Source organism: Rhinopithecus roxellana, chromosome 10 (genome assembly GCF_007565055.1).
Source record: "Rhinopithecus roxellana isolate Shanxi Qingling chromosome 10, ASM756505v1, whole genome shotgun sequence".
Classification (NCBI taxonomy): domain Eukaryota; kingdom Metazoa; phylum Chordata; class Mammalia; order Primates; family Cercopithecidae; genus Rhinopithecus; species Rhinopithecus roxellana.
Window position 1 is genome coordinate 35,120,766 of NC_044558.1, and position 22,583 is coordinate 35,143,348.

The 22,583-nt window shown below is 37.1% G+C and overlaps 2 protein-coding genes across 8 annotated transcripts in view; one reads left to right on the top strand and one right to left on the bottom strand.

Moving 5' to 3' along the window:
- The window catches only part of GLIPR1L2 (GLIPR1 like 2), a 44,140-nt gene extending 36,067 nt beyond the window's left edge, over positions 1–8,073 (bottom strand). The window contains exon 1 of the mRNA XM_010362649.2: positions 7,799–8,073. Within this exon, the coding sequence (XP_010360951.1) occupies positions 7,799–8,032 (234 nt within the window). The 5' untranslated portion in view covers positions 8,033–8,073. The remainder of the gene's footprint in view (positions 1–7,798) is intronic.
- A 159-nt stretch (positions 8,074–8,232) lies between these two features.
- Positions 8,233–22,583, top strand: part of CAPS2 (calcyphosine 2) — a 123,701-nt gene continuing 109,350 nt past the window's right edge. For 5 of the 7 annotated variants that reach the window (XM_030939113.1, XM_030939116.1, XM_030939112.1 and 2 more), the window contains exon 1: positions 8,254–8,317. Coding sequence is in view for 1 of the 7 variants with exons in the window: in XM_030939114.1 (XP_030794974.1) it covers positions 8,285–8,317 (33 nt within the window). In the remaining 6 variants the exon portion in view is untranslated. Of the gene's footprint in view, positions 8,318–8,771; positions 8,832–22,583 lie in introns of all 7 variants that reach the window. The other 2 variants (XM_030939118.1, XM_030939111.1) reach the window with 2 other exon arrangements.

A 22,583-nucleotide genomic window follows, 5' to 3' on the forward strand; every position in this document is an offset into this window, starting at 1 on the left:
ATATTACAAACCTATAAAAATGGTGAATAAAATGTTTAGTTTGAATCCTATGAAATTGCTTGTGTTTTCTAGGTCAAAAATGGTTGAAGAGCAATTCATATAGTTCAATCCTTGTATGATAAAGGCTTTTCTTTTTTGAGACGGAGTCTCAATATTGCCCAGGCTGGAGTACAGCGGTGTGATCTCAGCTCACTGCAACCTCCGCCTCCCGGGTTCAAGCGATTCTCCTGCCTCAGCCTTCCAAGTAGCTGAGATTACAGGCGCGTGCAACAACGCTTGGTCATTTTTGTATTTTTAGTAGGGACATGGTTTCACCACATTGGCCAGGCTGATCAGAACTCCTGACCTCAAGTGATCCGCCCGCCTTGGCCTCCCAAAGTGCTGGGATTACAGGCATGAGTCAATGTGCCCGGCCATTTTTTTTTTTTTTTTTTTAAATCCACAGCTGAGCTCAAAGGAAAGAAAGGTAATACTCAGGTGCCAGAAATGAAGAGAAAAGTTAAAAGTCAAAGTGGTAAACTCATGTGCCTAATCTAAGGAAAGGAAATATCAGATCAGATATAAATACCACCAATATAGGAAGAGAAGATGTAGCCATAAAGCCACCTAAGACAAGTTCTGGGATTGAAGTATTTGTGGAAAAATTAGGATGCTGACTTCTTCCTAAATGAAGCAGACCAGCAAATCCTTCCCAGAAGTCTGAGGAAGTAACAGAAAGTCAGATGGAAAAAAGTCATGTCATGTGAGAAATCAGTTCTAGATCTATACTATGCATACAGGTGGACACTATACTTAAATTGCCTATATATGCTGACAATACCCAAACAAATTATAAACATTAGAACTTAACACATTATAAATATAAAAACAATTATAAGGCCGGGCGCGGTGGCTCAAGCCTGTAATCCCAGCACTTTGGGAGGCCGAGACGGGCGGATCACGAGGTCAGGAGATCGAGACCATCCTGGCTAACACGGTGAAACCCCGTCTCTACTAAAAATACAAAAAACTAGCCGGGTGAGGTGACGGCGCCTGTAGTCCCAGCTACTCGGGAGGCTGAGGCAGGAGAATGGCGTGAACCCGGGAGGCGGAGCTTGCAGTGAGCTGAGATCTGGCCACTGCACTCCAGCCTGGGTGACAGAGCGAGACTCCGTCTCAAAAAAAAAAAAAAAAAAAAAAAAAAAAAAAAAACCATTATAAATATAAAACTGACTGTAACATGGGAGTAAGGCAAAAGCTAATAAAAACTAGTCTGTAGCAATATTTATTTTTCCACTATTTGGACAACATGGAACTCTTTCACACACACACATAATCTCTGCTGAAAATGAGCATAGGATAGAAAATTATAAACATGGCAGAGGCTCAATAGCTAAAATGAGAAATGGCACCCAAAGAAACTAAAATAATAAAACACTAAAAATATTTTATGAAAATATAAAATAATTTATGTTTAAAATGATTAAATAAGTGAGTGTAAAAACAGAAATCACAAGAGAAAACAGAACAGTGGGGGAATATGAGCAAATTTTATAAAATAGTCTAGAAATTTTAAAAAATCAATTGGCCAGTTAAATATATCACACAAATCTGAAGAGAAAACTAGTGACTGAACAGCAGTTCTACAGCAATGACTCAGAAGGAAAACAGAAAAAGAGATGGACTATAGAGAGAAAATGGAGAGCTGTGGAGAAAAGAAATGAAAAAGTCAGATATACAACTAATAGGAGTTCAAGACAAGGAGACTAGAGAGCATGGGGAAGGGGCAACATTCTATGAAATAATGCTGAAGAATTTTAGTCTTAACAATGGACATGGATACAGAGATTCAAGAAGAAAAGTTCTGAACAAAATAAATAAAAATAAATGCATGCTTAGTACCAGTATGGGGTAAAACTACAGAACAGCAAATATAAAATATTTAAAGTAGCTGGAGAGAAAAGAAATCATCTTTAAAAGATCAAAAGACTAGTGGATCTCAAACTTTAGTACACTTCAGAATCATCTGGAGGACTTATTAAAATACAGATTACTGGGTTTCAAAACCAGGATTTCTGATCAGTAAGTCTGGGATAGGTCCTAAGAACTTTAATTTCTAACAAGTTCATAGGTGATTCTGATTCTGTTGTTGCTGGTATAGGAACCATACTGTGGGAACTTCTGAGTTCAGCTAACAAAAGATACCTCAAAAGCAACAGTGGGAGACAGAAGACAGTGCTGACAGAGAACAATATCATTCAAGAGTGTGAAGTAAAGATTATTTTACATATAGAAATATTAAGTTTACTATTCACACTCCCTTGCTGAATGAGCTATTAAAAGACGTATTTTAGGCACAAGGAAACTGATTCCAGAAAGCGGTAATGCAATACAAGAAGTAATGGTTAGCTAGCATAAATAATTATAATGGGCCAGGTGCGAGCCTGGGCAACATGGCAAAACCCTGCCTCTACAAAAAATACAAAAATCAGCTGGGCATGGTGGTAAGCACCTGTAGTCCCAGCTACTTAGGAGGTTGAGATGGGAGGATCACTTGAGCCCCAAGGGTAAAGGCTGCCATGAGCTGAGATCACACCACTGCACTCCAGCCTGGGCAGCAGAATGAGATCCTGTCTCAAAAAAAAATTTTTTTAAAAAATGAAATAATAATGCTAAACAACACATTCTTAAGCAATGAATCAAAAAATAAATCACAAAAGAAAATACCTTGGGAAAAATGAAAATGAAAACACAACTATTCAAACATATGGAATGTACAAAAAACAGCACTAAGAGGAAAATGTAAGAGTGTAAGAGCTTACATTTTTTAAAAAAGATGAATGTATGTTTGGCCGGGCGCGGTGGCTCAAGCCTGTAATCCCAGCACTTTGGGAGGCCGAGACGGGTGGATCACGAGGTCAGGAGATCGAGACCATCCTGGCTAACACGGTGAAACCCCGTCTCTACTAAAAATACAAAAAAACTAGCCGGGCGAAGTGGCGGGCGCCTGTAGTCCCAGCTACTCGGGAGGCTGAGGCAGGAGAAGGGCGTAAACCCGGGAGGCGGAGCTTGCAGTGAGCTGAGATCCGGCCACTGCACTCCAGCCCCAGCGACAGAGTGAGACTCTGCCTCAAAAAAAAAAAAAAAGATGAAAGACTCCAAATCGACAGCCTAACTGTATACCATAGGTAAGTAGAAAAGGAAAACTGAATGAAACCCAAAGTTACTAGAGGAAGGAAATAATAAAGATTGAAGCAGAGATAAATAAAATAGAGAACAGAAAAACAACAGAGAAAATCAGCAGAACTATGAGCTGGTTCTTCAAAAAGATCAGCAAAAATGATACACGTTTAGCAAGACTGAGTAAGAAATAAAGACAGAAGACTTATTCTTGGAAACATACAACCTACCAAAAGGTAGTAACGAAGAAACAGAAAATCTAAACAGACCTATAGCTAGTAAAAAGATTGAATAAAAATAATAAAATTATTAAAATAATAATACATTTATAAAATAATAATACAAATCAGTAATACAAATCTCCCAACAAAGAAAAGCCCAGAACCAGATGGAGTCATTGGTGAATTCTAATAGGAGTTCAAGACACATATTTAAAGAATTAACATCAATTCTCAAACTCTTCCCCAAAAATGAAGAGGGGGGAACATTTACTAACTCATTCTATGAAGCCAGCATCACCCTGATACAAAAGCCAGAAAAAGATACCATAAGAAAACTATAGGCCAATATCTTTTATGAATATTAATTTAAAAATCTTCAACAAAAACAAAAAGCTGAATTTAACAGCACATTAAAAAGAGCCGAATTTAACAGCACATTGAAAGAATTATACATGATAACCCAGTGGAATTTACTCCTTGGTGCAGGAATGGTTTGATATATAAAAATTAGTCATTGTGACAGAATACATTAACAAAACAAAGAAAAACAGCCACACCATCATCTTATATGTAGACAACCCTAAAGATTCCACACACAAAATAGAACCAATAAATAAATTCAGAAAAGTAGCAGGTTACAAAATCAACATACAAAAATTAGTTGCTTTTCAATATGTTAATAACAAACAATATGAAAGGGAATTAGGTAAACCACTCCATCACAATAGCATCAGAAAGAATAAAATATTTAGGAATAAACTTAGCCAAAGAGGGAAAAACATATATGCTAAAAACAACAAAATACTACTGAAAGAAATTAAGGTGGATACTAGAAAGTGAAAAGACATCCTGTAGTTAATGTACTGGAATACTTTATATTGTTAAGATAGCCATTCTATCCAAAATGTTACAAATCAATGAAACCCATATCAAAATCCCAATAATGCATTTTTTTGCAAAAATACAAAAATACATCCCAAAATTCATAAAAAATCTCAAAGGACCCTGAATGGCCAAAATAATCTTGAAGAAGATGAAAAAAGTTGGAGAATGCACACTTCCTAATTTCAAAACTTACCAGTATTCTACAGTAATTGTTGTGGAACTATTAATAGCATACAGACATATTAGACTAATAGAAAGGAATAGAGGGCCCCAAAATAAACACCAGCATATATGGTCAAATGATTTTTAACAAGGGTGCAAGGGTGGCAAGACCATTTTATGGGGAAAATAACAATCTTTCCAGCAAATGAAGTTAGGAAAAATGGATATCCACATGCAAAAGAATATGCTGGACCCTTACCTTATACAATATACAAAACTTAACTCAAAGACCTAAAACTATAAAACCTTTAAAAAGCACAGGGGAAAAGCTTCATGACACTGAATTTGGCAATGATTTCTTGGATACAATACAAAAAATACAAACAACAAAAAATGATAAATTATACTTCATTGACGTTAAAAACTTTTGTTCATCAAAGGATATTATTGATAGAGTGAAAAGGCAACTTACAAAATGGGAGAAAATACTTTCAAATCATATATCTGAAAAAAATTAATAACCAGAATCTATGAAAATTCCTATAACTCGACAACAAAAAATCTAAAAAGTTGGCCATAAAGTGTGCAAAGGACTTGAATAGCTTTTAAAAGAAGAGAAAAACTTGGTCAAGGAGCAAATAAAAAGACACTCAATATCAGTAATCATTAGGGAAATGCAGATAAAAAATACAGTGAGGTATCACTTCATATCTGCTAGATGGTTATCATTAGGAAAAAAAGAGGAGTAACGAAAATAAAACAGAAAATAACAAGTGTTATCAAGGATGTGGAGAAAGTGAACCATTGAACATTCTTGGTGGGAATGTAAAATGGTGGCAGCCATTATGGAAAACAGAATGGCGGTTCTTTGAAAAATTGAACATAGAATTATCATATGATACAGCAATTCCAGTTCTGGGTATATACCCAGAAACAGCAAAAGCAGGAACTGTAGCAGATAAATGTACACCCATGTCTATAGCAGTATTATTCACAATAGCCAAATAATGGAAGCAATCTAAATATCCACTGACAGGTGAATTGATAAACAAAATATGGTATATACACACAGTAGAATATTATTCAGCTGTAAAAAGACAGGAAATCCTGACACATGCCACAACATGGGTGAACTTTATAGACATTTTACCAAATGAAATAAGCTAGTAACAAAGACACATATTGTACAATTCCACTTATATTTGGTACCTTAAGAAGTAAAATTAATAGGGATAGAAAGTAGAATGGTGATAGAGGCCTGGGAGGAGGGGAAATGAGAATAAAGTAATTATTTGATGGGTATCGTGTCTCAGTTCAGGAAGGTGAAAAAATTTTGGAGATGGGTGGTGGTAACAAGCGCACAACAATGCGAATGTACTTAATGCCACTGAACTATATACACTTAAAAATGGTTGAAATGGTAAATGTTATGTCCTGTATATTGTAATACAATTTTTTAAAAACAACAATTATTTTAGTATTTAAAAGCAAGGTAGAACAAAAGCACTACACGACAACAGCATGAATAAGGATGGAAAGTATTCAGAATTTGTGTTAATTAATAAGATTAATAAGAATTTGTGTTAATTAATAAGATTTTATTAATATTTGGATGGAGTTTACAAATACTAACTTTTGGAATTTATAAATACATATATTAAAATACTAAAAATAGCCAATAAAAGAATTAAAATAAAACGATGTCCAAATTTGCTAAAGAAACGTTTTAAATAGGCCATATTATTACGATAGACTATACTATTTACAGTTAATATTTATGTCCTAATAAAATACATGGGAAAAATATACATTAACTTTAAGAAAGAAGAAAAGGGTAAACATTTAGGGTGGGACTTTAACCTATACATCAAATACTATTCCTTTAAAAATGTCTATATTTAAAAATATTGATTGTGGGTATACAGGTATATTATTTTATACACCTTATGTTTGAAATATTATATAATTTTTAGAGATGAGATAGAAAACCTATGAAAAGTTGTATTAAAAGTATTATGTGTTTATTAATTTTCAGGAATAAGAATAATCTTCAAATTGGGAAGAAACAGAATTAGTCACAAAAAAATGGAAAATTAGCTGAAACTCCCAGATATTCCCAAACTCTATAATTGAATTCAAAAGATAAATAATTGGCTTAGAAAAAAGTATCTTCCGTAGACAGAACCAAGTGCTAGCATATTTCTACAAGAAAGCATATAATCTGACACAGAAATGCTGACAATATAAAAGGTAAAGGAAATGAACACGAAAGAACTAAAGTATGTCCTATCAAAATAGTATCTTAAAATTAACATTAAAACAAATTACTATTTTTATAATTTATCATTTAGCAAATAATTGAACATGTCCAAGTCAGTAAGGATGTGGTGAAAACAGAACATTTATACACAGCTGCTATATGCTAAATTTGGCACAGCCCTTTAGCATAGCAATTGCTATGTGTTAAATAAATAAAAAATATCGTACCCTTAATTTATTTATCCCATTTCTGAAATTTGTGCTAAGAACTAATGCTGAAGGAAGAAAAGACATGTCTAGGAAAGCAGTCCTTGCTATATAAGATAAATTTGAAGCTTCTAATTCCCTAAGAGGACAGTAATACTTGCTGGATTTTCAGTCATTTTAATGACAGTCATGAAAACTCCATAGCAACCAGGGAATAGTTGATGAGCTGTTAAATGACTATAGGGTGTAAAAGAGGGGGAAAGCAAGAACAGCATTGTAAGGTAAGGCAAAATCAGGGTCAAGACTAGGGTGAGGAAACTGAGATACTTTCTTAGGAGCCAAATTTGGAATGGGCACCAAAAATAATAAAATAAAAACCAATAATCAAGATAAAAAATATTTTTAAAAGGCAAAGCTACTGTGACATCTGTGATGGAAAAAGCTAAAAATTTCAAATACAAACAGGTTCTCATCTTGATTTGCACCACCCTGAGAGTGTCGCACTTGCTTTTCCCTTATCCAGACCCAAGGATCCTGTCTTTGTTAAATTTTTTTAACATTTCTTTATCACTGATAATTGATATTTTTGCACTGATTTTTAATTTTTAAAAACCCGTTGCATTAAAATATCATTTTCTTGCATTGGCGCCCCCTTAAAATCTGCACTGCAGGCCAGTGCCTCTATCACCCTAGTCCCGGCCCTGTGCAATATTATGGTAATAAGTATGTGTTTGAGTGTCCGCAGTTTTTCTCTGTATAAACTTCACGTGTACTTTAAAATCCAAGCTAAAAGTGCGGTTCTCCGCGATCCTTGGCCTCAGAGCAGTGGCCCCAACTTCCGGAGGCCGAGGGAGGCGTTGTGGCAACGGTCGTGGAAGGTTCGGGAAACCGCCTTCAGGCCTCACCATGAAGCGCAAGTTAGACGCTCGGGGAATGACGTCGCCCCGCAGCTCATTGTGGAGGTTCACGTACTCGTTGATAAAGTCTACGTCCTCTTCGTGTGGCAAAAATGTCGCGTTCAAACTAGAACCTAGTAGCAGTAGCCACAGCTCACAGAGCCACAGCTTCAAAACGTCCCCTACTGCCAGGGGGAGGGATTGTGCGCTCCACTCCCGGGCTAAGGACCTTGGGGCCTCCATGGTCCACCGGCCGCGGACAGGCCAGTGCGCACGCGCTGGCCGTCCCAGTGACCTGCCAATCTATGTGGGACGCAGGCAAGCCTTGTCCCGCCTCCCGGAGGGAGGAGGGGAGGAGGAAAAACAAAGGAGGGAGGAGGTGGAAAGGAGGTGGGAGGAAAGAGGAAGAGGAGGATAGTAGGGAGGGGAGAGTGGGGAGGGGAGGGGGAGAGGAGGGGAAAACTAGACCTGCAGAGTGAAGAAAGCTGGTAATAGATGTCTGACAAACTAAGGAAGGACTTGCGCTACGTGAGTAAGCGCTTTTCACTAAACCAATGTAGTGAAATGTTATCCCTAATTGATTTCTGACACTGAATGATATGTCGTTATTAATGAGTCATCAGTTTGTATGGTAAATGCCAATTACTGAGTAACGGGTCTGAGGAACCTTCTAATTGTGCCAGGTGAAATGATTTTTCTGCGATACAGATACAAATTCAATTAATTTTTTCCCCCCATTACCTATTGAGTTGGAAATTTGGTGCAGGGCCAGCCCTTTATTTTCCTCAGGGGCAGAATGGAATAAAGAAATGTTGCTAGTTCTTAAGGCCAAATAAGTTCTTAAGGCCAGCTTAATCGATGAGTTTTTTTCAGTTTTTAAATGAACCTTTGTGGGAAACCACAAAATAAATGGGAGTGAAGGGAGAGTAGGGATCACCAAACTCTCCAAAGGTTAAAACATTTCTACTACTTGTCTCATCAGCACAATTCAGACAGCCTGGAATATCAAGATTCATCTTTTTCACTAATTGTGGCATTCACAGTAAGAAAAAACTGTTTTTGTTTTTTTTTTTTCCAGACAAAATTGGCTGATATCTAGCTGATTTTGGCCTGATCTGTTTACCTCCAAACATTTTCCTCAAAAACAAAACAAAACAAAACCAACTTGCTTTGAAGACTTTAAATTCTAAGTGTGGAAAAAAAGCACATATTTGTTTTGGAATACACGTTTGCATATTACATATTGTGCTTAATGCATTAAGCAGATATGGAAAATTGACATTAAGAGAAAATTTTACTACAAAACATTGTAACAGGTTAGCCAAACATTTATAAAAAGAAAAATGCTTTCAAAAATTGTGATGCACACAATTGAAAAACAATAGACCTATGTAAGATGGTTTCATTCATGCCCTTGAATACTTACTATCGTGCAGTGTATTAAGTGATTGAGAAAGATTAGTAGACAAGACACAGATTCAGCTTTCAAGCAGCTTACAGTTTAGTGAATTAGCAATCAGGTAGTATTTATAACATGTGATAAATACAAAGCCAAAATTCTATGGCATCATGTGAGGGACAATTAGTACTCTTGTGGAGGACCAGGGAAGCCTTTCTGGAAAATGTATACAGAAACTGAAACAGACAAGTGTAAGATAGCATTCTAAACAAAAGGAAAAGCACGTAATGTGCCTAAGGAGAAAGGAAGATGCTAAAGGCTAAAGTATTTTGGTATGGCTAGAACCTATTTAAGGGTGAAGGTGGCAAGTGCTGAAAAATGCAATTCCTTTATTATGGTGGTACTGTTGTTAGACTGCAAACAATGCTAAAGAAAAAGTATAAATAGAATAATGCAATCTTAGATTTGGAAGAAATTTTAGCCATGATTACTAGCCTCATGTGTTAGGCATACTCTCTGAAACATCACTGACAGTTGATCATCACATCCTTTTCTTAAACAATTACACCAACTGGAAGTCACCATTTCCTGGGAAGCCCATTCCACTGCTAGACATCTCAATCAATAAATATTTCCTTGGTACCTCCTGTGTGTCACAGCCCAGCTGAAGGTTCAAATGCTGAACAAACTAGACATGGAGTCTATCCACAGGAAGCTTCTAGTTAAAGGTGATACAGCTTCTAGTTAAAGGTGATACATCAATAGTTACAATACAGAGTGGTGAATACTACTTTTGATCTATTTCACAAATATTTAATGTGTCAGGCACTATTTAAAATGCTTGGACAATAGCAACTCATTCAAGTCATACAAATCTTAAGAAATAGTTATTATCCCTTTAACAGATGGAAAAACTGAGAAAAAGAGAAATCAAATTGCCTGAGGCCACCCAGCCAGGGGGTGGTAGAGCTACTTTTGTTTTGTTTTTACCAATTGCTTTTCTAAAAATAGACTCTATTTTTTAATAGCAGTTTTAGGTTCACAGCAAAACTGAGAGGAAGGTATAGAGATTTCTCATGTACCTCCTGCCCCCACACATACATAACCTCCCTCATTATCAACATCCCACAACAGAGTAGTACATTTACAGTTGATGAATCTACATTTATACATTATTCCCACCCAGAGTTCATAGTGTATATTAGGACTCATTCTTGGTGTTGCACATTTCATGGGTTTGGATAAAGGTATAATGTCATATTTCCAGCATTTAGTATCATATAGAGTAGTTTTACTGGCTAAAAATCCCCTATGCTCAGACTATTGATTTCTCCCTCCCTCCTAACCCTGGCAACTACTTATATTTTTACTGTCTTCATAGTTTTGCTTTTCCCAGAATATTATATAGTTGGAATCATACAGTATGTAGCCTTTTCAGATTGGCTTCTTTCACTTAGTAATATGTGTGTAAATTTCTTCCATGTCTTTTCATGGCTTGATACCTAATTTTTAGCACGGAATAATTTTTCATTTTCTGGATGTACCAACATTTCTTTATTCCAGTAGCTATTGAAGGACACATTGGTTGATTCTAGGTATTGGTGTATTATTCTGTTCTCATGCCACTAATAAAGACAAACCCAAGACTGGATAATTTATAAAGGAAAGAGGTTTGATGGACTCACAATTCCACATGGCTGGGAGCCCTCACAATCATGGTGGAAGACGAAGGAGGAGTAAAGGGACATCTTACCTGCTGGCACGCAAGAGACCGTGTGCAGGGGAACTACCCTTTATAAAACCATCAGATCTCATGAGACTTATTCATTACCATGAGAACAGCATGGGAAAAACCTGCCCCCATGATTCAATTACCTCTCACCGAGTCCCTCCCATGACTCGTGGCCATTATTACAATTCAGGGTAAGATTTGGGTGGGGACACAGAGCCAAACCATATCAATTTGCAAAGGAACACAGTTGCTATGAACATCTTTGTGCAGGTTTCTGTGTAGACATAAGTTTTCAACTCCTTTGGATAAATACCAAGAGCATGACTGCTGGATCATATAGTAAGTGCTATTGTTTGGATATTTGTCCCTTTCAAAATTCATGTTGAAACTTAATCCCTAATGTAACGGTATTGAAAGGTAGGGCCTTTAAGAAGTGATTGAGTCTGTCCTCGTGAATGTATTGACCCATTCATAGATTAATGGGTTAATGGATTCATTTAGCCCCTTTACCATGTGATACTCTGTGCTGCCTTGGGATTCTGCAGAGTCCCCAGTAGCAAGAAGGGCCTCACCAGATATGGCATCTTGACTTTGAAATTCTGAACCTCCATAATACTAAGAAGTAAATTCCTTTTTATAACTTACCCAGTTTCAGGTATTTTCTTATGAGCAACATTAAACAGACTATGACAGTAAGTATAATGTTCAGTTTTTTTTTTTTTTTTTTGAGGCGGAGTCTCGCTCTGTCGCCCGGACTGGAGTGCAATGGCCAGATCTCAGCTCACTGCAAGCTCCGCCTCGCAGGTTTACGCCATTCTCCTGCCTCAGCCTCCCGAGTAGCTGGGACTACAGGCGCCCGCCACCTCGCCCGGCTAGTTTTTGTATTTTTAGTAGAGACGGGGTTTCACCATGTTAGCCAGGATGGTCTCGATCTCCTGACCTCGTGATCCGCCCGTCTCGGCCTCCCAAAGTGCTGGGATTACAGGCTTGAGCCACCGCGCCCGGCCCATGTTCAGTTTTTTAAGAAACCACTAAACTGTATTCCAAAGTAGCTGTGCTATTTTGCATTCCCACCAGCCATGAATGAGAGCTCATGTTCCTCCACGTCCTTGTTAGCATTTGGTGTTGCTGGTGTTCTGGAGTTTGGCCATTCTAATAGATGTGTAGTGGTATTTCAGTGTGCGTTTTCCTGATGACATATGATGCACCTTTTCATATGCTCATTTGAGTACTGTGTATCTTTCTTGGTGAGGTGTCCATTAAGGTTTTTGACCCATTTTTAAATTAAGCTGTTTGTTTTTCGACTGTTGAGTTTAAAGAGTCTTTGCATATTTTGGGTAATAGTTTTTATTGCACATATCTTCTGTGTTTTTCTCCCAGGCTGTGGCTTGTCTTTTCATTCTCTTAAGAATGTCTTTCGCTGTGTAGAAATTTTTAGTTTTAATGGCACCCAGCTTATCAATTTGTTCTTTCATAAATCATAACTTTTGTGTCGTATCTAAAAGGTTATTGCCAAATTAAAGATCATCTAGATTTTCTCTTATATAACCTTCTATGAGTTTATACTTTTGCATTTACATTTAGGTCTGTGATCCATTTTGATTAAATTTGTGAAGGGTATAAAGTTTGTGCTTAGACTGATATTTTTTTCTTGTTTATGGACATTCAGTTGTTCCAGAACTGTTTGTTGAAAAGACTACATTTGCTCCATTATATTGCCTTTGCTCCTTTGTCAAAGATCAGTTGACTTGATTTATGTTGTTCTATTTCTGAGCTCCCTATTCTGTTCCATGGATTTATTTATTTCTACTTTCACCAATACTATACTTTTTTAATTACTGTATTTTTGCTATTGTTTGAATGTGTCCCCCTGAATTCATGTGTTAGAAAATTAATACCCAATACAACAGCATTGAGAGGTGGGATCTTTAAGAGGTGATTAGGTCATCAGAGCTCTGTCCTCACAAATTGAATTAATGCCATTATCACAGGATTGGTAAAATATTGAGGGAGTGAGTTCCTGATAAAAGAGTGAGTTCAGCTCCCTTCTTTTGCACATGTGCATGCACTCTCTTGCTCTGTGAACTCCTGCCATCAGATGACACAGCCAGCAGGTCCTCACCAGATGCAAGCTCCTCAATCTTGGACTTTCCAGCCTCCAGAACTGTAAGAAATTGATCTTTGTTTTTTATAAATTACCAAATATCAGACATTCTGTGATAGCAGCACAAAATAGACTGAGACATGTACCCTTGTAGTAAGTCTTAATGTCATGTAGTGTTAGTCCTACAACCTTGTTCTTCTCATCCAGTGTATTGGCTGTTCAGTGTTTTTTTTTTGCCTCTTCATATAAACTTTAGAATTATTTTGTCAATATCCACAAATTGCTGAAATTTTGACTGGGGTTACATTAAATCTATAGATCAAATTGGGAATTACTGATATCCTAACAATATTTAGCCTTTCTATTTACGAACAGGGAATATTTCTTCAAAGTTCTTTGATTTCTTTTATCATACATTTGAGTGTTCCTCATATAGATTTTGTAAATAGTTTGTTAGATTTATGACTAAGTATTTGTTCGTGTGTGCTAAACGCTATTACATTTTCGATTTTAAATTCTACTTGTTCATGGTTAGTATATAGGAAAGTAATTTAAAGTAACTGTCTTTTCTATATTAACCTTGTATCCGACAACCTTGCTAAAATCATTGTTTAGTTTCAGAAGTTTGTTGATTCTTTGGATTTCGTACATAAATAATTATGTCATTGGCAAACAAAGACATTTTTCTTTCTTCTCAATCTATAAACCTTTTATTTTCTTGTCTTATTGCATTAGCAAGGATTTCCAGTATGAAGTTGAAGAGCAGTGATGAGAGGGGCATCTTTGCCTTGTTCCTGATCTTAGTGAGAAAGCTTCCTGTTTCTCATAATTAACTTTGTAGTTAGCTATAGTTTTTTTGTAAATATTGCTATCTTTATCAATATCTCAAGGAAGTTTCCTAGTATTGCTAGTTTATTGAGAATTTTTGTCATGAGTTCATGTTGGATTTTGTCCAATGCTCTTTCTGCATCTATTGATATATGGTTTTTCTTCTTTAGTCTATTGATGTGATTTATTACATTAATTGATTTGCAAATTGAACCAGGCTTGTATACCTATGTCTGAATTCATTTTCTGATGCTTATAACAGAATACTTGAAACTGGGTAATTTATAAAGAAAAATAATTTAGCCGGGTGCGGTGGCTCAAGCCTGTAATCCCAGCACTTTGGGAGGCCGAGATGGGCGGATCACGAGGTCAGGAGATCGAGACCATCCTGGCTAACACGGTGAAACCCCGTCTCTACTAAAAAAAATACAAAAAACTAGCCGGGTGAGGTGGCGGGCACCTGTAGTCCCAGCTACTCGGGAGGCTGAGGCAGGAGAATGGCATGAACCTGGGAGGCAGAGCTTGCAGTGAGCTGAGATCTGGCCACTGCACTCCAGCCTGGGCGACAAAGCGAGACTCCATCTCAAAAAAAAAAAAAAAAAAAAAAAGAAAAATAATTTAATATTTACAGCTATGGAGGCTGAGAACACAAGGTTGAGGGGCTGCATTTGGTGAAATGCCTTCTCGCTGGTGAGAACTCTGCAAAGTCCTGAGGCAGTGCAGGGCATCATATGGCAAGAAAGTTGGTCGTGCTAGCTCTGGTCTCTCTTCCCCTTTTTACTAAGCACTTTAGTCTCACTCCTGTGATAACCCATTAATCCATTAACTCATTAACCTGTTAATCCATTAATCTATGAATGTATTGGTTCATTCTTGAAGGCAGAGCCCTCATAACCCAATAATCTTTTTAAAGCCCCACCTTTCAATACTGCCTCAATGGAATTAAATTTTAACATGAGTTTGGAGGGGACAAATATTCAGACCAGAGCAATCTGGAATAAATTCCACTCCATCATGGTGTGTAATTATTTTTATACATTGTTAAATTCAATTTGCTTAGTATCTTGTTGGGAAATTTTGCATCTATGTTCATGAGAGACACTGATCTGTAGTACTTTTTTTTCTTGTAATGTTTTTGCACGATTTTGGTATTATGGTGGATGTGGAGTTGTTCATAGTATTGCTCAGTTATCCTTTTAATGTTCATCAGATACTCTGTAGTGATGTTCCTTCTTTCATCTCTGATATTGATCATTTATGTTTTTTCCCTTTTTCTGTTAGCTTGGCTAGAAGCTTATAAATCTTATTTATGCCTTAAAAGAACCAGCTTTTGGTTTTATTAATTTTCTTTATTTATTTTGTTTACAATTTTATTGATTTCTGCACAAATTTTTATTATTTCTTCTGCTTACTTTGGGTTTAATTTGCTCTTTCTTTCTAGTTTCTTACAGTGAAAGCATATGCGATTTTAGATCTTTCTTCTTTTCTAATATATTTTTTCAGTGCTACAAATTACCTCTAAGCAATGCTTTGCTGCATCCCACAAATTTTGCTAGGATGTTTTCATTTTCATTCATTTAAAAATATTTTCAAATTTCTTTTGATTTTTTTCTTTGGACCATGTGTTATTTAGAAGGGTGCCATTTAATCTCTTATTTTGGAATTTTATGGTTATCGTTCTGTTATTGATTTCTAGTTCAATTACTAGTGGTCTGAGAGGAGGCATTACATGACTTCTATTCTAAATTTATTAAGGTGTGTTTTATGGTCCAGAATATAGTTTATTTTGGTAAATGTTTCATATGAGATTGAGAATATGTATTCAGCTATTGTCAAATAATGTATAGATGTCTTATTACATTCAAGTGATTGATGTTGTTGATTTTATGTCCTTACTGATTTTCTGCCTGCTGAATCTATACATTTCAGATAGAGGTGTTTTGAATTCTCCAACTATAGATAGTAGATTCATCTATTTCTTCTTGTCATTCTATCAGTTTCGTCTCATATATTTCTACACTCTCTTGCTAGGTGTATATACATTAAGGATTGTAATGAGCCACCATGCCTGGTCTGCACTTGAAATTTTAAGGAAATAGTACTCTAATTCCATATGCTTTTTGATTTAGATAAAAGCTAGCAAAATCTACATTGATCATGGAGTAAGACTGAAGATACTGAAATGTATTATTTTGTTCTCTGTATAGATGTTATTAGAAACACTGTTTTTATTTTATTGACTCTCATTGTTTCTTTTCTATACACACTCAATTGATCTTTTCTATAATTTAAATTTCAGATTCAGATAATTGTGCATGAGAAGCATTAAGAGAAAACCAAAATGATCCACACGTAAAAGCTAACATTAAAAGGTAGAAAGATAGACTTTACTTCATTAAAATGTAAAATAGGGCATCTGAGAAATTTGCTAGATAAATGTCCAAGGATTAAAATCCTAGATGCACAGGGAGCCATTCAGATTTCCTAAGAGGCCGGGTGTGGTGGCTCATGCCTGTAATCCCAGCACTTTGGGAGGCTGAGGCAGTCAGGTCACGAGGTCAGGAGATGGAGACCATCCTGGCCAACATGGTGAAACCCTGTCTCTACTAAAAATACAAAAATTACCTGGGTGTGGTGACACATGCCTGTAGTCCCAGCTACTCGGGAGGCTGAGGCAGGAGAATCGCCTGAACCCGGGAGGCAGAGGTTGCAGTGGGCCAAGATTGTGCCACTGCACTCCAGCCTGGCAACAGAGTGAGACTGTCTCAAAAAAAATAAAAATTTCTTAAGAAAGTGAATAACAGCAGCACCATTAGAAAAATAGAGTTGGAAAATGAACCGGTAATTTACCAAAAAAAAAAAAAAAAAAAAAAAAAAGGCTAAATAACAGTGTAGTTGAAATATTCATCCTGCATCTACTCTTTTCACATATAGGTATGATGGACGATATATAACTAGATTCCAGGAGGAATTTGGACCTCTGGAACTACAGTATCATTTGTCTCTGTGTTAGTTTGTTTTCATGCTGCTGATAAAGACATACCTGGAATTTGGCAATTTACAAAAGAAAGAGATTTAATTGGACTTAGTCCATGTGGCTAGGGAAGGTCTCACAATCATGGCGGAGGGCTAAAGGCACTTCTTACATGGTGGCAGCAAGAGAGAATGAGGAAGAAGCAAAAACAGAAACCCTTGATAAATCCATCAGATCTCATGAGACTTATTCACTATCATGAGAATAGCACAGGAAAGACGGGCCCCTATGATTCAATTACCTCCCCCTGGGTCCCTCCTACAACATGTGGGAATTCTGGGAGATACAATTCGAGTTTTGTGCAGTGACACAGCCAAACCATATCAGTCTCTAAAAGACCAAGCCATAAAATTGAGTATAAATCTGAGATTATTTATATTAAAATTTGACTCCTGAATGCATATTAGTTCTGTATTCATTAAGTCAGTATGAAGTATGGTCATATGTTTGAAATAACTTCCTGTAATCTTTTCATCAAAGGTGAAAATAATATTCCCTAGCGTTTCTTAATAACTCTCAAACAATATATTGGTAAATTTGAATGTAGTTTATGAAAATATGTTTAGCTTTACTAGTAGTTCAAGGAATAAAAATTAATAGCATCTATCTTACTGAGAATTATTGAGGGAATTACATAAGTTATTATTTGTAAGGCACTTAGGGCTTGGCATAGTGCAAACATTACTGTTAGGTATTACTATTATTAAGTTTAAATTCTCTTATTTTCACTCATTGAATTCACAAGGACTAAAAGTAATTATTAACACTTAGCATGGTGCCAGATATTATGCATGCTTAATAAATTTTTTTATATTAGGTTTCATGAGAGCATGCTTAATAAATATTTATTGAGTTATTCTTGTAATAATCAATGTAGTTTCCCTAGCTGCAAGAATCAAACCCAATGAATATAACTACAGGTGAGTTGCTGGTAGTTTTAGTCTGGAGGACATTGGCAAGTGATATGTTGTTTTCCTGAGAGAAAATGGGAGTTCCACTAAAAGTAATGATAATGGAATTTATTTATTTCCCCTGCTACAGTTAGTGATCACAAGTAAATTTAATTACAGTTTAAATTACCTAGTTTTAACTAAGCCAACCATCTCAAAATGATCACATATCCTGGAAAAAATGCTGAGAGGAAATTGCCGATTCAATATAGTTGTCAAGATACAAATGCAGGCAAATAATATAAAACTGTCAGAAGTGTTTCTTCTTATATTCCTGGCATAAACATCTCTTTAACACTTATTTTTAAATTTATTTCTACCTCATCCTTTTTAGGTTCAGTCGTTATGTATTTTGTAATATGTTACTTTATTATAAAAATATACATAGTACATTTAGGTCAATGTACATATAGTACCTTTTGATTTAATCTAAGGGTTACTACTTCTACATTTGTTAGATAATGTCCTATTCTGGGTATGTTTTCTTATGTTCTAGGAAACCTCTCAGTCTCAGGCAAACTAGGATTTTTGGTCACTCTACAATTTTTTTTTTTTACTGAGCGGGATGTATCATCATCATCATCATCATCATCATCATCATCATCATCATAAACTACAGAGAATACTGTTTAAACTATCTCTTCACCATTTCTCCCAAGAGGTAGAAAACTGGCCCAAATATTATTGACAAGTCTGATTTCTTTGTCTCATATTTTGAAGTGATTCAGCAAATTCTGGGAACACACACTTATTTGAGTTTGACAACCCAAACTTGTCCTAGCAAGACAAGAGAATCTCCAGAAAAATGCACTACTTAAATCTTGAGTTAACTATTCTTGGTAGTTTGAAAAAGCTAAGCCTAGAGCAGTTTGTCTAGCAATTACAAACTAACTGAAATAGGAGGGTTACTTAAAGTCGCTATTAACAGTCTACTCAGAGTAAAGGAACCTCAAGCAATGACAGGCTTCCCAAGAAGTCCTGTCAAGAGGCTGTTGTTAAGATCACAAGAAATAAAAAAGACATATCCTTGGCCCAGAATTTTCTCTTCTTGACAGTAAGAGGAAAACCCACTAATAAGGTGGAGACACTCTGCCTTTCTAGCCTCTGCTCATAGCTTTAGCATGGACCAAAGTCCTGTGAATAGACTCCATTTTCTAAGAACTGTCATGACTTGAAGGTTCCTATAGCAGTGCTAATTTAACAGTCTTTGACAAGTACTTCTTCATCAGGGAATATGCTTCTGTAAAAAAATTTTAAATTTTAAATTTTAATCTGACTTAAAGAAAATCATAGGCTCTTGAATGAATAAGAAGTATAAGGGGATAAATGAGTAATTATATTAAAAATCAGAGGATGTTTTAATTACTAATGAAAATGTTTAATTAAAAATCCATGAAGATAACAAAATGATAAACAATGTAATAGGTAGAAAACTCTACATACATGTGAATTTACCTTTAGGTTATTTCATACCACAAGTTAAAAAACAAGTAATTATGACTGAGAATTTTAACAATGCGATAGTTAAACAAATAGCAAAAGCTTACATTACTAAAAAGATAAGACTCTATATGCATGATGTCAAATAGCAATGTGATGGTTAATTTTGTGTGTCAATGTGGCTAATCTACAGTGACCAGTTGTTTGGTCATACTAGTCTAGATGTTGCTTTAAAGATTTTTTTTTTTTGTAGATGTGATTAAAATTTATAATCAGTTGACTTTAAGTAAATCAGGTTATCCTTTTTGATGTGAGTGGATCTCATTCAACCAGTTGAAGGCCTTAAGAACAAAGATGAGTTTTTCTGAAAAGAAATCCTGCCTCCAGACTGCAACATAAACATTTTGCCTGAGTTTCCAACATTTGGACTAGACACTGCAACAGCAACTCTCACTTAAATCTCCATCCTGACAGCTCACCCTAAAAATTTCCATTTGTTAGCCCACAGGATCCTGTGAGCCAATTACTAAAAATCTCTCTCTGCCTCTCCCCATCCCACTCTACCTCTTCCCCTTTCTCTCCTTCTCCCTCTCCACATCTCTCTCCCCTATTGGTTGTGTTTCTCTGGAGAACCCTGACAGATATAAGAAGACTTAAATATAAAACTACTTGGCTTCTTTATAAAAAAATAGCACCAATTGGCCAGGCGCAGTGGCTCATGCCTATAATCCCAGCACTTGGGAGGCTGAGGCAGGTGGATTGCTTTGAGCTTAGGAGTTCAAGACCAGCCTGGGCAACATGGCAAAACCCCATCTCTACAAAAAAATGTAAAAATTAGCCAGGCGTGGTGGCATGCACCAGTGGTCCCAGCTACTCGGGAGGCTGAAGTGGGAGAATTGCTTGAGCCTGGTAGGTGGAGGTTGCAGTGAGCCAAAATTGCACCACTGCACTCCAGCCTAGGTGACAGAGTGAGACCCTGTCTCAAAAAGAAAAAAAAGTATCAATCACCCAGCTATGTGGAAGTTCCTAGATATCTGACAGTATATACAAAACAATGTTCAGTTCTATTAAAAATACATTTAAAAATGATTTAAAATAGTACATATATATACATACACACATACACACACACAAATATGTCTGTGATGGTTAATATTAAGTGTCAATTTGATTGGATTGGAAGATGCAAAGTATTGTTCCTGGGTGTGTCTGTGAGAGTGTTGCCAAAGGAGATTAATATTTGAGTCAGTGGACTGGGAAAGGCAGACCCACCCTCAATGTGGGTAGGCACCATCCAATTGGCTGCCACTGTGGCTAGAATAAAACAGGCAGGAGAAGGTGGAATGAGCTAACTTACTGAGTCTTTCAGCCTTCATCTTTCTCCTGTACTGGATGCTTCCTGCCCTCAAACATCAGACTCCCGGCTCTTTGACTTTTGGACTCTTGGATTTACACCAGTGGTTTACCAGGGGCTCTCGGGCCTTTGACCACAGACTGATGTCTGCATTGTAGGCTTCCTGACTTTTGAGGTTTGGAGACTTGGGCTGAGCCACTGCTGGCTTCCTTGCTTCTCAACTTACAGATGGCCTATCGTGGGACTTCACCTTGTGATTGAGTGAGTCAATTCTCCTTAATAAACCCCTTTCATATATGCACATATCCTAGTAGTTCTGTCCCTTTAGGGAACCCTGCCAAATACAGATTCTGGTACAAGGAGTGGTTCTAGAGGAACAGAATTTTAAGGATGGATTTCTTTAGTTGGTTTTGGGGTTTCTGGAGTTGGATGCTTAATCTGATTAGACCCAAAGCAAGCAATATACCTTCACTGTCCTGCCTTGGGGTATATCAGCTCTCCAGCTTTGTGTCCTAATCTTGTTTGCAGAAATATTGATCACTTTTCCCTTTCACAAGATATCACACTGGCCCATTACATTGATAACATAATGCTGATTGGACCCAGTGAGTAAGAAAAAGCAAACACACTGGACTCACTGGTGAGACATTGGCATGCAAGGGGATGGGAAATAAACCCCATTAAAATTCAGGGACCTTCTACCTCAGTGAAATTCCTAGAGGTCCAGTGCTATGGGGCCTATGGAGATATTCCTTCTAAGGTGAAAGATAAGTTATTGCATTTGGCCCCTCCTACAACCAAGAAAAAGGCACAATGCTTAGAGTGCCTATTTGGATTTTGCAGACAACACATTCCTCATTTGGGTGTGTTACTCTGGCCCATTTATTGGGTGACTTGAAAGGCTGCCAGTTTTGAGTGTGGGTCTAGAATAGGAGAAGGTTCTGCAACAGGTCTAGGCTGCTGTGCAAGCTTCTCTGCCACTTGGGCCATATGACCCAGAAGATCCAATTGTGCTTAAGGTGTCAGTGGCAGATAAGATACTATTAGGAGCCTTTGGCAGGCCCCCATAAGTGAATCACAGTGGAGACCTCTAGGATTTTGGAGCAAAGCCCTGCCATCTTCCTCAGATAATTACTTTCATTTTGAGAGAAAGCTCTTGGCTTGTAAGTGGGCTTTAGTAGAAACTGAACGTTTGACTATGGATCATCAAGTTACCAGGCAACCTGAAATGCCTGTGATGAACTAGGTGCTTTCTGACCCATCCAGCCATAAAGTTGGGCATGCACAGAAGCATTTCATCATCAAATGGAAGCAGTATATACATGATGGGGTACAAGCAGATCCTGAAGGCACAAGTAAGTTACATGAGGAAGTGACTCAAATGCCCGTGGTCCCCACTCCTGCCATCCTGCGTGCTCTCCCCCAGCCTGCATCGATGGCCTCATGAGAAGTTCCCTGTGATCAGTTGACAGAGGAAAAGAAGACTAGGGCCTGGTTGACAGATGGTTCTGCATGATATGCAGACACCACCTCAAAATGGATAGCTGCAGCACCATAACCCCTTTCTTGGTATCGCTGAAGGATGCTTGTGAAGGGAAATCTCCCAGTGTGCAGAACTTCAAGCAGTGCACCTGGCTGTACACTTTACTTGGAAGGAGAAATGGCCAGATGTATGATAATATGGTGATTCATGGGCTGTAACCAATGGTTTGGGTGGATGGTCAGGGACTTGGAAGAAGCATGATTGGAAAATTGATGACAAAGAAATATGGAGAAGAGGTATGTGGATGGACCTCTCTGATCGGTCAAAAACTGTGAAGATATATGTGTCTCATGTGAATGCTCACCAAAGGGTGACCTCAGCAGAGGAGGATTTTAATAGTAAGTGAATAGGATGACTCATTCTGTGAACACCACTCAACCTTCTTCCCCGGCCACCCCTGTCATCACCCA